This window comes from Solanum dulcamara, chromosome 5 (genome assembly GCF_947179165.1).
Source record: "Solanum dulcamara chromosome 5, daSolDulc1.2, whole genome shotgun sequence".
NCBI lineage: Eukaryota > Viridiplantae > Streptophyta > Magnoliopsida > Solanales > Solanaceae > Solanum > Solanum dulcamara.
The window spans coordinates 6,175,581-6,193,233 of record NC_077241.1 but is presented as its reverse complement, the minus strand read 5'-3'; the positions used below and the strand labels follow the sequence as shown (position 1 = coordinate 6,193,233).

The 17,653-nt window shown below is 36.8% G+C and overlaps 2 protein-coding genes across 2 annotated transcripts; both read right to left on the bottom strand.

Annotated features, from left to right (window-relative positions):
* Positions 1-114: 114 nt before the first annotated feature.
* On the bottom strand, positions 115-1,157 carry LOC129890375 (pectinesterase inhibitor 6-like). Its single transcript, XM_055965936.1, has one exon. It carries the CDS (start codon positions 1,079-1,081, stop codon positions 497-499), a length of 585 nt encoding a protein of 194 aa, XP_055821911.1. The 5' UTR covers positions 1,082-1,157; the 3' UTR covers positions 115-496.
* Positions 1,158-2,078: 921 nt separating this feature from the next.
* On the bottom strand, positions 2,079-13,910 carry LOC129888918 (probable folate-biopterin transporter 2). The gene is made up of 5 exons (XM_055963983.1): positions 12,736-13,910; positions 4,452-4,711; positions 4,243-4,338; positions 4,005-4,175; positions 2,079-2,964 (listed from the first exon to the last, which is right to left on the bottom strand). The coding sequence occupies exons 1-5, from the start codon at positions 13,139-13,141 to the stop codon at positions 2,359-2,361; spliced, it is 1,539 nt and encodes a 512-aa protein (XP_055819958.1). The 5' UTR covers positions 13,142-13,910; the 3' UTR covers positions 2,079-2,358.
* Positions 13,911-17,653: the final 3,743 nt, after the last annotated feature.

The window sequence follows — 17,653 nt, the reverse complement described above, 5'->3', positions numbered from 1 at the left end:
TTATTTTAACAGCAAGTACTATTTGTTTACTTTTTTATATATATAAAAAAAATTTATTGACGTGACACATACGTGCAAAGCATGTACTCTAAACTAGTTATTTATAAAAGAAAATGTGACTTAATGTTATTAATCTTACACAGAGCCCAGAATTACATGATTCAACATATATATGTACAATGCACACGTCAAGAAACTAGTCTATTTTTTTTTTAAAAAAGAAAATCTTTCACCGATATGTAAAAGATATTTTTTATATTATCAATATACTCTAACCTTTGATAGAAGCTGATTATCAAAAACAATAACATATCCAATGTAATTCTATAAGTACGGTCTAGAGAGGGTAGTGTGTACACAAACTTAACCCCCACCTCGTAGAGATAGAGAGGTTGTTTCCGATAGACCATCGGCTTAACCAAAAAAAAAAAGCATTTCAAAGTAGTTACCAAGTTACTAATAAATTCATATAAAGAAAAATGTCTAAGTTCTTCTATTATGAATTTTCTAAGCATTGTGGTCCAGTTGTTGCAAGCTTGTTGACTAAAGCAAGTGCATTACTAGTCATATAACTCACATTTGAGACTTTGTTCAAGAGTAACTTAACTTGTTTTCTCTTTTTGTCTTCAAGTCCATCGAAGCAAGTGTCTTCATCAGTTAGAGCAGTACTTAGCCAAGTGGTCACATCCCCCATTTGGTCATTAAAAGCTTGGCTACTAAGTTTTCTTAGCACCCCTAATGAGTTGTGTAGATTGTCAAGTGCATCTTGCAAACAATCAACACAGTCTAAAATAGCAATTCTTCCTTTTCCTTTCAAGAAATTGTGTTTCCTTAATTTCAACAAGGATTGAGTTACACCCTTGGCTTGACTTATTGTCACCGAGACCCCGGCTCGGGCCCACTTGCTAGGGTTGTCCTTGGCCGTGCTCGAGAATGATGCTAGCGAGTGGAGGCAGAGGTCCTGGTATCGAGTCACACTACATGCATCGCGAACATAACTTTTTCCTCCCTTAGTCGAACACGTTGTAGAACAAATTAGTGTAGTTAGCCATGCTAGGACTAGCATAAATCTCCTAGTCATGAATAGAAAGTAAAGATGTCTAATTGAAGCAAATAAGAAATGGTAATACAATGCTTATAAACAACTTCATGAAGTCTCACCCTTTTAAAGAAATGATATATGGGTGACTTTATTTGAGGAGTTTGTAAATGAAGCAAGAAAGTGGTGAATACATTAAAAGAAAGCAATTGTGTCTTAGATATGAGGGAACAGATCTTTAGAATAATGATGATCATGTTAAAAAGGCCAAAAGGAAGGTGAGGTTCACAGAGGAAAAGTTATTTTATGTCCATTTCTAACTACACTTTCCTGGAAATTGAGTAAAGAAAAACACAAGAAATTAAAATCAAGAAAAGATGAAATCAATTAAGAACTTCTCTTGCCCAAAATAAAATAAAAATAAAAACTTATTTTTCTACTTTCTTTTCTCTGTTAACCAACAGAAGGGAAAGTGTATTATCATTCTTTCCTCTTCTTTTCCTTTCCTATTATCCCTAGGTTTCAAACAAACTCGGGGGAGTTTTTGGTAATACATAAATAGACACTTAAATCTGACCTGAGTTGGCAAGTAAGCACTCTAATTTTGAGAGTGCACATCTAGACACTAAACTTAGTTGCAATTGGCTGCTAAACACTCCAACTCGTCCCCATTGTATCTCGTGGATACCCGATGCTGACGTGACACATAAATTTTGGAGATGTCTAGTTAATCATTTTGTAAGTTGGAGTGTTTAATTAACATGGTAGAGAGGAGTTGAGGTGCCTAGATATGCATGCTCAAAGTTGGAGTGCTTACTTGTCATCTGGAGCCAAGTTTAAGTCTCTGTTTATATATTAGGCCAAAGGCATTCATCTTCAGAACATAAAAGTAGAGTAACAAGAGAAGAAAATTGATAAGAAAGTAGAGCATCTTTCAGGTTTCATATAACACAATCCATTTCTGAAGTTTCAAGCTGTAAAGAAGAACTCAAATATATGATAAGAATTAATCCAATACTTGTAAAAATTAAGCATCAAATGGTAAAAGATCAAGCTGAATACATTATACTTATATAATCCACAAGAAACAAGTGCCTTGAAAGTTTACAGACGGTGTGATTTCTGTTTTCACATGCTTGCTGTCAATGTGACAAAAGCTAGTAAAAATACAGAGGAAAATGAATCTTCTATCCAACAACTTTTACTATCTAAACTAAACCAAAAAAATAATAATGGGTGGTGTCTAAAACTCGTACCCGGTAATTACTTCTATAAGTATAGTTATGGAAATAGATTAGCTGAAAGGCATGTAAAATCCGCTATCTAGTATCCATGTTATGAACCAGGGAAACAAGTTCGATATTTTCATTCTGAGTTGCTGAGGTTTCAGTGGTTTCTTTTGAATCGGACATCTCATCAGGAAGGATAGAGGAGTTAGGATCACTTCTGGGAACCAAAAATAGTATAAAAAGTGGAGTGATTCTCAAAATGTTCCTTATCAAAATTGCTAGCCAGAGATTATGAAACTTTGTCCTTGTAATTTTGAAGACATGAAGCAACAATCCACCAAACCATGTTGATGTCAGAAGTCCGGTATTGTCAATTGACATGAGCAAGGCGAAAAATGTGCCTTCAATGCCAGGAGGACAGAGCTTGGAACTTAGCACAAGAAGTGGCATCCACTTTAGTCGTCCAACCATTTGAGTTACACTTGCATCCATCACCATGAAGAAATAATCAGGTATGCCAATTTTCAAATTTAAACGCAACACTAGCACCAAATCTAGCATTCCTGATAGACCAAACAATAACTGAGTCCAAAAGAGCAGGTCTCGAAAAGAATGGTCTTTCAATCCATATTGGTACAGTATAGCCCCTAATAGTGCTCCAATGGAGGCTACTGCTGATATGTATCCAATATACTCCTGCAGGAATAACACAGTTACAGAATTTCACATTTCCATTGTGAGTTCCTCTACCAATAATGCCAAAAAGTACGCATGTTTAATAGAACGCATAATACATACACATACACTCAAACTTGGCCTCTACCGGCAATTAAATACTCTAACATTGAGTATGCACATCTAGACACCTCAACACGTCTTGTTGTGTCAGCTAAACACTCCAACTTACAAAATGATCATCCAGACACCTTCAAAATTTATGTGTCACATCAGCATCGGGTGTCCACGAGATATAGTAGAAACGAGTTGTTAGTTAAGACCAAGTTGAAGTGTCTAGATGTGCACTCTCAATGTTGGAGTGCTTGTTAATATATTGTGCCTTAATAGAATATCTCATGTGGCCTTCTTTCATTCTGAATAAGAAAAGTTACATGAAATAGGAAGAAAGAAAAGTGATTCAATCAGGTACATCAATTTTTGTTATCCCCAAAAGAGTACAAAAAACACTTCTAATCTGATAATAGGTTCTCTAATGCAGTCACAAATGAACAAGAAGTCAAACCAAGATGTCAAATGAAAAGATGGGAGAGGCCTACTGTATTAATAGTTGATAGGGTAAGCAACATTTGGCTTGGCATCTAAGCAGGTTAAGTGCCTGTTTGGCTTAGCTTATCTAAAACAACTTATAAGCTGCCCCCAATTATTTTTTGGGCTTATTTTAAGCACAAAATGGCTTTAAGTTGGCTAGTCAAACACTCCAAAAAGTTGAAAACGGCTTATAAGCCAATCCAAACGGGCTCTAACTTGGGCCACTGAGTTCCCATATTTTGTTTTTGTCCTCCTATAATTTGTCTCGTGTTGTTTGTTAGAGGGGGATAATCTCAATTATGCAGAACCTCTCTTTGTGTGACATCTCTTCACTCTAATTAAAGCCTTACAAGTTGGATATTTTGGAAATGCCTTATTAGTTTTGTTTAGTTAACAGTAAGTTAAATGAATTTATGATTCCAAAATGTACTTGGCTTGATTGGAATTTTGCATGTCTAACACCTATTCACCTTCGAAAAATGTGGTCCTCCCTCTGCATCTGTTGCCCAGTAGAACATTCCTTCCTGGATATCTACACTCACCGCAAAGGATAAGTACATATAAAGACATGGTCGCCAAACTTCCGGGCATTTCAAAGTATTCCACATAGCCTTGGCAGCATCAGTTAAGTTCTGACTTACCTGAGGACGGATTATGATTTTAGAGACTGAATTGTTCACAAAATGTATTGAGATGAGATGTAAGTACCTGCTGATAAGCAAAGCTGTGTGTCTGAGATTCCTTGAGCAAAACTCCTACCAAAATAACAAGCCCGGCTGGTATGGACAATAAGCCATATACCCCCTTTTTTTTCAAAGAAAAGGATTCAGAAGTAATCTATACTATATTTAGAGATCCACTAGACTTCCCATAATGAATATATAAAAAGTTGTTTAAATCATGGATAGAAAGCTAACCATAGGGCCAAGTAAGTGAACTAATATGCCACTTAGAGAAAATCCCACTAGTGCCCCAATAGAGGAACTCAAGGCACATAAGCTTTGCATATCAGCTGCAAGGGAAGGATGAGAACCACTGTTTTGCGCCACACATGCATCAACAGTCACGTCAGCTATAGCAACCGCAGCACTTCCTGCTGTCAAGGAGAGCAGTGCAAGCACAATATGCAAGTTCTTGTGCAATGATAAGAACAGCATGGAGACAACTCCAAGAGAACCTGGAATCATTAATGTCAAGCTTTCATATAAAGAAATTAAAAAATTGCAAATATGCCAAAGAAATAATGAACAGATAAGATATTCAGTTAACTTTTTCATTGAATTATCTTTTTGTTGAAGTGTGTGACCATTTTATCTAAAAGCTTAAGCTGTTAGAGAGAGCACACTTTTATTATTTAATTGTATTCTCAACATTCCCTCTCACATGATGTAGCAAATCACAAACCATGTCAATATTCTTCCCACTTGTCTTCATTTCAGAGAGATCATCAAAAACATGACCCATAAACCAAAGCTCTAGGGAATCAAGCCACCACAAAAATTAAAAAATTAAAATAAAGTGGAGGGTCCTCCATTTTCTATAGTGTTATTGTTGGAGTGTTAGGGAATAACAGACAAAAATCTGTATTCTTTGATCATTGATGTCCATCCTATCATATCACTGATAGAGTACCAAAAGCAGAAGATTGGACTGAACGAAGTTGGCATGGAAACCAAGCAGAGTACTGAAAAAATTAGCAATGCATGGTGGTGCAGCTTTGACCATTGTACTCTTCTCAGCTAGACTAAACGAACTATGTGCTGAACATTGTTGTTTTTGTCTACTGAGTATTAGAATGGTAGAGCAAAATGAATGCCATCCCTCTAAGAATTGAGAACATCTTGGAATGAACGGGGTTCAAATCAAGAGTCGAGACAAGTAAAGCAAAATGAAGATTGACCTCTTTAGAATGGAAACCAGGTAGAGCAGCACGAACATTGACCAGCTCCAGTAGAATAACACTAAAATTAGTCTTTTCTTTCCCTTAACTATGATATACTCTGTGAAGAATAAGAGAAACCAAGACTACACAAGTTTGAGAATACATGAAAGCAATGATTCTCGATCAGTTGTGTATCCATTATATATATTCTTGTCGTACTAACAAAGTTATAAATCCTTGGAATATGATTACTAATTTTCTTAGTATCATCTCGGCATTACAGTACTAAATATTCTTGTCGTACTAAATAGTAATTCTCTAGTAACAAATCTTTGATTCCAGAAATTTCCTAACCTGATGATATACATCTTTTTTGATAATGTTAAAATTATTGACGAACGAAAGCACTAAGTCCTACATAAGTTTACAAGTTCAATAATATACTCACTTACTTCAACTTCCTGTTGTAGCTTCCAATAGTTATGATTGAATAACTACAACTGTTAGGAACTTCAGAGATGTTCTTAGTTTATGCATGACAACCAACAAAGTTTTATTTGTTTGTATTAAACCTAACTGGAGTTAGTTAGTTTGTTAGAGCTAGTGCTAGTGGGATCGATGAGCTGTCATTAAGTGGTCAGGAAGGTTCAAGCTATGGCTGCCCCATGGGATAGTGAAGTTGTTAGTAACTAACTAGTGACAGCTATATATATAGCCTACTTGTATACATTGTAGCTTACAATGAAAGCATCAATAAAAATGAATTCTCTCCTTCCCTTCTCAATACTCTGTATGCATAGCATCTGAGTTTTAATTTCTGCAATGTAGTATATCAATTGTTTGTAATTTGACATGGTATCAGAGCATCGATCGTTTTCGTTGTAGTTTTACTGTGAATTTAGTTCTTTTTTGAGATCACCATGGCAGTTCATGAAGAAACTGCATCCACAGAGGCATCACCTGTTATTGTTGTTGATCATCATCATCCGTTGTTCCTTCAAGCTTCAGATACGCCAGGAGCAGTCATAATTCCAATCAAGCTTACAGGACCAGAGAATTACATGCTGTGGAGTCGATCGATGAAGCTTGCTCTTCGAGGGAAAGGCAAGCTTGGATTCATTGATGGAACATGTACAAAGCATCAGTACAGAGGAGAATTGGCTGAATTACGGGAAAAATGCAATGCGATTGTGCTTTCATGGATTGGTTGTACAGTGGCTGATGAGCTGATGCCAACTATCTTGTATGCATCGCATGCTAAGCAAGTTTGGATTGAGTTCAAGGAGCGTTTTGATCGATCAAATTTGACGAGGATCTATCATTTCTGGACTGAAATTGTAACATTACGGCAAGGTATGGATCCTGTAACTACTTACTATTCGAAGTTGAAAGATTCATGGCATGAGTTAGATATTATGGCACCATTGCCTCACTATGATTGTGAGGAATCACGTCCCTACCTAGAACATCTAAGATCTCAGCGATTGTTACAGTTTCTTATGGGACTAAATGAAAGCTATAGTCAAATTCGAAGTAGCATTCTAGCTAGGACTCCTGTTGTTACAGTAAATGAAGCCTATGTTATAGTTTCACAAGAGGAGAGTCAAAGGACTTTAGGTGTTGTTGATGACAAGAAGGAGGTAGTTACATTGTTGGCAGGGAAGTCAGTCTTAAAGGCCACCTTTTAAGAAGGAATTGGAGAGGGACACTTCCAATGGACCTCAGAGATTTGATTTGTTTTGTGAATACTGTAGGTATAGAAATCATAAGAAGGACAACTGCTATTGATTGGTTAGTTATCCACCTGGTTTTCAGAGTAAAAACAAGGAGAATAACAATGATGGAACAGGACACTCTAGATCTAATGGAGGTATTCAAAATGGTGATGGATCCAACACATTTGGAAACAATCAAAACAATGTTACTGGATACAGACATCAGGGTAGAGGTCAACACAATTCAGGTGGATTTAGGCCTCCTAGACCTCATGCTAGAGGAGATTCATCAGGCATTAGGCCTCAAGCCAATGCATCTCACACGGCAGAATCATCCTCATCTAAGGGATACTTTTTCAGTGATCGGCAATATGATGAAATGCTACAAATGTTAGGGAAGGAAGGTACCCCTGAATACTCATCAAATCTAGCAGGTATCACTGCACTCTTATCTTCTGCATTAGCACATGAATGGATAATTGACACAGGTGCTACACATCACATTACTCCATTTAAGGGACTTCTTACTTCACTTAAAAAGTTACAAGATGATTGCAAAGTTGAAGTACCAACTGGTGATAGATCTCAAATCAGTAGTGAACGAGAGACATTAGTCATGGGAGATCAAGCTATTCACAATGTGCTACATGTTCCTGAGTTTAAATTCAACTTACTCTTAGTTTCCAAACTAACCAGACAATTGTCTTGTGTTGTTACTTTCCTACCTGATTTTTGCATCTTTCAGGCACTCTCCAATGGCAAGGTCATGGGGATTGGTAGAGAAAGAGAAGGTTTATACATACTAAATGATTGCTTTCCACACACAGTTAACACATCAGCCAATATTTCAGCTAAGATTACTAGCAGTGCAGAAGACACTCTATGGCATTACAAGCTAGGACATCCATCTGGTGCAGCCATGCAGCATATTACAGCCCTTTCTAAGAAAATACATCCTCATGTACATTACCAATGTGACATTTGTCCACTAGCTAAGCAGCATAGACTTAAATTTCCTGTTCATTCTACTAAGGCTATAGCCTGTTTTGATGTAGTTCATCTAGATGTTTGGGGACCCTATAAGAAGTCTACATATGACATGAAGCATTCCTTTGTCACTTTGGTTGATGATCATAGCAGATATACTTGGGTTTGCTTGATTCAATCTAAGAATCAGGTGTTTACTGTATTGAAAAATTTCCTGTCATTAGTAAAGAATTAGTTAGGTGTGTCTATCAAAATATTTAGATCTGATAATGGTAGAGAGTTTGTTAACTCACAATGTGATACTTTGTTAGTCCGAAGAATTTGTTCATCAGACTAGTTGTGCATACACTCCTCAACAAAATGGGACTGTGGAAAGAAAGCACAAACATATTTTAGAGGTGGAGCATTGAAGTTTCAAAGTGGTATACCTATCAGATTCTGGGGAGAATGTGTGAGAACTGTTGTGTATCTCATCAACAAACTTCCCTCACTGGTGTTGAATGGGAAATCACCATATGAGATGTTATTTGGGAAACAACCAAAGATTGATCATTTAAGAGTGTTTGGATGTCTTTGTTTTGCTAGTGTGCTTCCTAGAGGGGACAAGTTTCAAGAGAGAGCTAGGAAGGCAGTGATGCTGGGTTTCTGTGAAAGACAAAAGGGGTACAGGCTATATGAATATGAGACTGGAATTCTATTTGTCAGTAGAGATGTTGTATTCAAGGAGACAGTATTTCCTTTTAAGGAAGGATCAAATTGTGATGCTGAAGATATATTCTCTGTCATTCCACTTGGAGCCACTGATGAGTCAGCTGCTGAAAATACTTCTACTCAAGAGATAACTCAAATCCCTACTATAGTCCCTAATATACCCACACCAGATGATTTACCATCCGAGACCACTGCAATCACAGTTCCAGCTGTCAATGGGAATGACAATTCCTTAGACACATCTCTAACCAACAATGAAGCTCCTCCTGATGTTGTGCACCATGAAGAACTGCTAGCTATTCCTTCTAAAGTTCCAAGAAGGGTTCCTAGAAATGCCAAGCCTCCTATTTGGCTCAAAGACTATGTTACTACTGCCAAGAATGCCACCAATTGTGTGTATCCTATTGATCATTATATTGGTTACTCACACTTGTCTAGCAAGTATCAGGCTTACTTGAGTTCTTTTTCAGTCATTCAGGAACCAACAACATTTGAAGAAGCCTCTCAGTACCCAGAATGGGTAGATGCAATGCAGCAAGAAATCAATGCTTTAGAAGACAATAAGACATGGGAGCTGGTGCCCCTACCATCTGATAAGCAGCCTATAGGGTCCAAAGGGGTGTATAAGGTGAAGCTCAAGGCTGATGGCACAGTTGACAAATATAGAGCTAGATTGGTTGCTAAAGGCTACACTCAAAAAAAGGGCTTAGACTACCATGAAACCTTCTCTCCAGTGGCAAAGATGGGGACTGTTAGGACAGTTATAAGTGTGGCAGCTTCCAAAGATTGGAACCATTTTCAAATGGATGTCAGTAATGCATTCTTACAAGGAGATCTTTATGAGGAGGTGTATGTCTTTGCCTCAAGGATTTCATAGTAAGGGGGAGACTAGAGTGTGTAGGTTATTGAAGTCACTATATGGACTCAAGCAAGCTTCCAGACAGTGGAACATCAAATTGACCACTGCCTTGCTTGATGCAGGCTATAAGCAGAGTTCACATGATCATTCTCTATTCACTAAACATTGTAGTGATGATATTGTGGTGTTATTATCTATGTGGATGATATACTACTTACAGGGAGCAGTTCTAAACTTATTAATGATGCCAAACAGTACTTGCACACTCAGCTCAAAGTCGAGGATCTAGGGGAGCTAAAGTACTTCCTAGGGATTGAAATTTTAAGGTCTCAACATGGGATTTTAATGAATCAGAGGAAGTATAAATTGGACCTCATATCTGATGTGGGATTGGCAGGAGCCAAACCTGTGCATACACCATTGGAGCCCAATGTCAAACTTACCTAAGTTGAGCATGACCAGTGTACAGGAGCACAAGATGATCCATTATTTGAAGATATTCACAGTTATCAAAAGCTTATTGGGAAGCTAATTTACTTAACAATTACTAGGCCAGATATTTGTTTTGCAGTTCAGTTATTAAGCCAATTCATGCAGCATCCTAAGCAATCACATTGGATGGCTGCATTGAGGGTTGTGAGATATATCAAAGGGTAACCAGGATTGGGAATATTCCTAAGGAAAGGTCCTATAGATAAAATGGTGGTGAATTGTGCTTCAGATTGGGCTGCCTGTCCCAATACAAGAAGATCAGTCACAGGTTTTGTCTTGCAATTAGGGACTTCATTGATCTCTTGGAAATCCAAGAAACAACAAACAGTGAGTCGCAGCTCAGCAGAGGCAGAATATAGCAGCATGGCTGCTGCAGTTGCTGAAGTCATTTGGATGGTTGGATTGCTGAAGGATCTATGTGTGGAAGTGACAACTCCTATCCAACTCTATTGTGATAACAAGGCAGCTATGCAGATTGCTGCAAATCCCATATTTCATGAACGTACAAAACATATCGAGATTGATTGCCATTTTGTTAGGGAGAAGCTGAAGGAAGGCCTTATTCATCCAGTTCATGTGTCAACCAAATTTCAACTTGCAGATTTGTTAACCAAAGGATTGGGAGTGGCTCAACACAGTTTTTTATTGTCCAAGCTGGGAGTTCTTGATATTTTTCACCCTCCAGCTTGAGGGGGAATATTAAAACTAACTGGAGTTAGTTAGTTTGTTAGAGCTAGTGCTAGTGGGATCGATGAGCTGTCATTAAGTGGTCCTAGTGAAGTTGTTAGTAACTAACTAGTGACAGCTATATATATAGCCTACTTGTATACATTGTAGCTTACAATGAAAGCATCAGTAGAATGAATTCTCTCCTTCCCTTCTCAATACTCTGTATGCATAGCATCTGAGTTTTAATTTCTGCAATGTAGTAGATCAATTGTGTGTAATTTGACAGTTTGAAATCCTAAGGTTAGCCAAATCACAGCAGAGACCAAATCACTTCGTGATTTCTTTCTCATCTACCTAAGCCTTTATGGACAAAGTTACTCGATACCTTACTAGTAGGAGGTTGCAGGTACCCCATAGAATAGTCAAGGTGCGCACAAGCTGCTGTGGACACCACTGTTATCAACAAAAGAATCCAAAGGCTACCTAAATAAGAAAATATTCATGGAACCTGCTCCGTAAGACGTGTCAAATGGACATGTTATGTCATATTTGAGATGATTGAAATAGATAGAGGAAAAAGAACGAACTATGATTGAACCTATACAAAATCTATTTGTGTCGACATGAATTAGTTTAAGTATATATTGATTAGTGAGTAATATTCTTACCTACCCTACTCACCACAACCCTTTCTTTTGAGCAAGTGCAAAAGATGAAATAGAAATCTTAATCCTAGATATAGTAGATAAGCTTATTTTCTAGTGCCTGTAAAGTGTACTATGAAGTCTGGACATTCAAACCTGAAGCACTACACACTCGGTGAAAGAATAGTGTCCATCTCAGAAACTTAAGGCAATGGGGCGGCGCAGCTCAAGACATTATAAACGGATAAACCCCTTTGGAACCCTTACACAAACAAATGTGTGAAATAACCCAAAATTTTGGAATAGGTTTGGCTTTCATATCATATGAAAGAATTTGAACATCCTACCGGAAACATCAAGACAATGGGTGGAGTGCACCAGGCATTATAAGCTTGCTTGCGAAAACCTTACATTGCCCATGGAGGATAAGAGTATTCAACCCCTTAACTAGCACTACATTTTTGTTTACTTTTTTGAACATTCCCAAGAAGGAAACTACTATTTCTAGACTCACAAGCTTAGTTTGTGACTCACATTTGATTCCTTCTCCATCAAAGAATTAATAGATGATTTAAAATATTACGATGCACCAACAATTGCGATGTCATGTATGTTCTTAGCTGATGATGAAAACCCATATGTTGACTTTCTCACAGGCGGCATTCTTGGAAATCTTATACTCACCATTTGAATACAGAAATGTAATTCAAACACTCAACTCAAAGTCCAAGCCTAATTTTGAGTTGTTTGTAACCGACCAGTGGCTCAACTGAAGCTACATCCTGAACATGCTACGAAAGGAAACTATTTTTCAGTTAATATGGCTCTAGCTTTGAACTTTACTGATAAAAGCTTTCTTTACATAAAGAGCTAACTATGTGCCAGTAGCATACTCAATGACAAAAAAAAAAAATCAGATAGCTAAGGCTAAGAGCAGGAGAATTTAGCTATAGTTCTGGAAAAGATATCACATTTGGATCTTATCCTTTTGTACCAAGGTTCACAGCTATTCATGCACCTAATTCAAACTAAAGTTTTCATTTTTTTTAATTGAAATAAATCCACTCATAACATGGGAATATCCAGTTTTAGTAAGTACTACTACAATGTTACATGGACAGATTCCAACTAGCTATCATCCTTGAAACAACATTAACTACAGCTAAACTAACAGATAATCAAGACAAGTTTCTAAAATAAGCAGTAAAACTTAAAAAAGCTAAATGGCATTGCATATTTTACCCGCAAACAAGAAATAAGGTCTGCGACGATACCCCAAAATGGGAACAGCATCAGTGAGAAGACCCCAAAGAGGCTTGACCATCCAGGGGATTGAAGTTATCCCTGAATAAACCTGAGATTCAGAAGGCTGCACTTTTTGTACATCCTTCATATAGTACTCTGTGCTTATGCGGGAAAAAGCTCCACCAAGTCCTTGGCTTACTCCATATACAATCACAACACTAAACACAAAATTCCAGTGCAATTCCATAGCAAGCATTTTGAACCAGTTGATAGGAGCACAAATAGCACTACAGATCCCACCATTATGCTCATTTTCTTGCACTTCCTCCTCCTCACTATGAATAATTTGAAGTTTGGCTTCTTCCCCCTCACTATGAATTTGAAGTTTCTCTTCTTCCCCCATCACTCCCCAAATCTGCAAAATGGGATCCCAAAAGAACAAGAAAACCCCAGTTCAAGATTGAGTCTTTTCAAGATTCTGGTACAAAAAATGTCCTGGAAAAGTCAACTTCCAAGCAAATGAAGATCCCAATCTGTAAAACCCCAGTTCAAGATTGGGCCTTTTCAATATTCTAGTACAAAAAATGTCTTGGAAAAGTCAACTTCCAAGCAAATGGGCATCCCAATCTGTAAAACCCCAGTTCAAGATTAGGCCTTTTCAAGCTTCAGGTACAAAAAATATCTTGAAAAGAGTCAACTTCCAAGAAAATGGGGATCCAAATCTGCAAAACCCCAGTTCAAAATTAGGCCTTTTCAAGATTCAGGTACAAAAAATGTCTTGAAAATGTCAACTTCAAGCAAATGAGGATCTCTTATGCTTGTTCTTCCAATGGGGTTTTAGAGATTTCTTCCTACTAAACTTTAACTATCTTATGTCTGAAAAAGATTCAAACTTTATCTGATCTGAAAGCTAAATGCCCAAAAATATGCCTCCCAAGACCATTAATTATTCTTTCATCTTGCATATTGCTACAAAATCTCTCTCTGTGTTTGAGAAGGGTAAAAAACAAGTAGATTCAAGAATGGTTATTGGGGACAAGGGAAAGTTTCAAGGTAGCTAAGTTTTAACAATTTTTTGTTCACACTTCACATCAACTTCAGAATTATTATAGTAAAATCCAACCCCCAAGGGAGGAGGAAGGCTGTAATAAAGTAGCATTTTCAAACGAAAGATTATACGGCTACTACCTGCTGTTTTGTCTTTGTTAACGTCCATACAATAATAAAGAAATTACATTTCATTTGTCTATTTTGTGTGGATTTTTAAACTTCAGAAACTTTGATTCAGTTGATAATTATGAACTCTAACTTTGTTATTATAAAAATAGACACTTTTAACTATTCAAGTCTTACACAAATAGATACATTCTCCCTAAATGGCATCTTACATTGTGTCCTACGTGGCGTCCTAGGAATATTATGTCACGTAAGATACGTGTGTCTACTTATTCAATTTTATACAAATTTAAATGTTTATTTATACAGCCCCAAAGATGGAGAAAATAAATATCAACTGAAACTTGTGAAACCAAGTTAAAGTATATATTTTTGTGTTATGCCTTTTTTATATATATATATAAACATTTACTCTATTTTTTCAATTTGTGTGTTCTATTTTCTTTTTATGATAAAGGATATTTATTTTAACTCTCTTTCACTGCACTAACCTCAAAATATAAACACAATAGAGATAAGTGTCAAAAATACACCTGAACTATATCTTTTTTGAGTTTCAAACCTAAACTATTAGGAGTGTGAGTTTCATACCAAAACTATCACTTATTAGTGTTAGTAAACTGTATTGGAAACAAATAATGAAACAGCAACAATAAATTCTAAAATAAAAGACAGAACTATAACTGAAAATAAGAACAATGTTTGGAAAAATTATGTAAGAACAATAAACCGAGCCCACTGAATGCACATTGTATCCTTAAGGAAATTATTCCTCTCAATGTACCCAAGGTTTTGGAATGTTTCCTCTCAGGATAGAACGATTTACTCACCAGAATAGCGGTACAGCAAATTATGGTGATTTTGAACCACTCGAAGGTAGCATATCACATGAATTTTTAAGAAGTGCAGAAAAGAAGAAGAAGAAGAAGATGTCTATCAATTTTTTTTCGTAAGGAACAATTATGAGGATTAACTGATATATATAGCCTGTTTGCATCCTTTTTGAAAAGGTATCTGTTGGGAAAAGGTTTGCCAAAGGTTTGAAACTTTTCAGACAAGGTTGCAATCTTTCAGAAAAATTTCGTTGGAAAAACGGAGGGAAATATTTTAAATTAATCCGAGAAAGAAAGAAACGGGTCGGGCCACGAGTCAGGATTTTCAATTAATTAATCATATCAATGGACCAAATTCAAATCCAAATCCGAAGCCGAAGCCGAGCCAAGCGAGCGACGAAAATATACCGAGACTTAAAAAAGTTCTATTGATGGGATGGCATGAAGAAGGACATAGCAAGGTTCGTGTCTGAATGTTCAAATTGCCAACAAGTGAAGGCCAAACATCAAAGGTCGGGTGACCTAACCCAAGACATTGAAATCCCTAATTGGAAATGAGAAGATGTGAATATGGATTTTGTAGTGGGTTTGCCTCATACCCGGAAGCACCATGATTTGATTTGGGTAATTGTTGATAGAATGACTAAGTCAGCTCACTTCCTATCGGTTAACGCTTCCTATAGTGCCGAAGACTATGCCAAGTTGTATATTCGGGAGTTAGTGAGGTTGCATGGTGTGCCGTTATCCATTGTTTCGAATTGTGGTACCCAATTCACTTCTTACTTTTGGAGATGTTTCAAAAGGGCCTCGGTACTAAGGTAAAATTGAGCACCGCATTCCATCCTCAAACGGATGGGCAAATCGAAAGGACGATTCAAACACTAGGGGGTATGTTAAGGGCTTGTGTGTTGGAGTTTAAAGGAAATTGGGATGATCATCCACCGCTCATTGAGTTGCCTATAATAATAGTTACCACTCAAGTATTGAGATGGCGCCGTTTGAGACTTTGTATGGGAGACGATGTAGATCTCTGGTTGGTTGGTTCGAAGTAGGTAAGATGACCTTGTTGGGCCCCGATTTGGTACTTGATATTTTAGAGAAGGTGAAGATCATTAGAGAAAGGTTGAAGACGGCTCAAAGTCGTCAAAATTCCTATTCCGATACTAGAAGAAGGGATCTTGAGTTTAATGTGGACGATTGGGTGTATTTGAAGGTTTCACCCATGAAGGGTGTGATTCAGTTTGGTAAGAAAAGGAAATTAAGCCCTAGGTATGTAGGGCCTTATAGAATCGTGAGACGTGTTGGCAAGGTTGCATATGAGTTGGAATTGCCATTAGAAATGGTCATGGTTCATCCGGTGTTCCATGTTTCTATGTTGAAAAAATGTGTGGGTGATCCTAGTTCCATTGTTCCTTTGAGAGAGTGAATGTTGGAGAAAACTTGACCTATGAAGAAGTTCCGGTTGAAATTTTGGACCGGCAAATTAAGAGATTGAGGAACAAAGAAGTTGCATCTGTTGAAGTCCTTTAGAGTAATCAACAAATCGAAAGTGCTACATGGGAAGCGAAAGCGGATATGATTAAGAGATACCCTCATCTTTTTCCCTTTACCCAAACCTAAGGTATTAAGTTGTCTTTGCTCAATTACTTAAAATCCTTCCATTTCAACTTTTCTTGTCATATGCATACAAAATTATGAAATATATTTCGAACGATGTTTTAAATTACACTATTGCATTAATGATGGGTTGTTGGTTTACACTCTACTCTACTCAAGTTAAGTCTTTCCTCATTCGAGGATGAATGTTCCCAAGGGGGAGATAATGTAACACCCCCTAAAAACGTTGTATATGATGTTTCAATTCTCGATGAAAATGATATCGCTTCTGTATTTTGGGCATAACTTTTAATAGGATGGTCCAAATTAGGTGATTCAAATTTTGAAATAACCCTAATATCATTATTTATAACTTTTGTGAAGACCATATTTTAAGTTTCGGAGGTTAAGTAGGTCAAATAAATTAATTATTGCAAAGACATGGTGCTATGACGAAATGGAGTATTTGTAGAAGAAAAATCATATCTCACTGTACGATGATCCAAATTGGTTGATTCTTGAACAACATGAAAGTAGACTTCTAGAGCAACAATTCATATTAGACACCAAATCCTAATGAGAAAGTTATCTTTTTCAAACGTAGCTCCGAAAAAAGGATATTCCGTTAAAAGAAGGTTCATCTCACCAAGCATGGAAAGATCTAGATCCATTTGACATCACCCATGACATCAATAGTCCTCCATTTGACATCACCCATGACATCACAATCTTCTATTAAATTTTCAGATTTTTCTTTATAATTATTTTAGTTATTGTTAGGTCCCCCCTTCACACCTATAAATACCCACCTTATTTCATCATTTTGTTCATCAAACTTTCTCAAGCAACTCTTCTTTCTATACACTCCCTTACTCATTCTCAAAATATAGTTTTAGTTCTTAGTAGGTAGAGATATTATTCCGGTGATTCATATACTCCGAGTAGTACACAAAATGCTCCAGTGAGGAGAAAATGCTAGGATTCAAGAGTGTTTATTAAGTCTTTCGATTTTGAGTAATGCTTCGGATTCCAAGTATGTAAGACTTCAATGAGAGTATTCCTTTCACTCTCATGTCTAAAGTATATTTATTATATGATAAATTATGTTTATTTTCTTTAAACTTTACTCTAATATGTGTGGGTATTGATTCATGGACCCTTTCATCCATGAAGCGCAAATGAATTATCAAAGTCTTCTATTTAATTCAAGTATGTAACTTTATGGGTTTTCATATTATGATTCTAAATGTATAGATTATTAAGTATTTGAAGTTTAATTACTTATCTTATATTAGCATATGTAAGGCTTC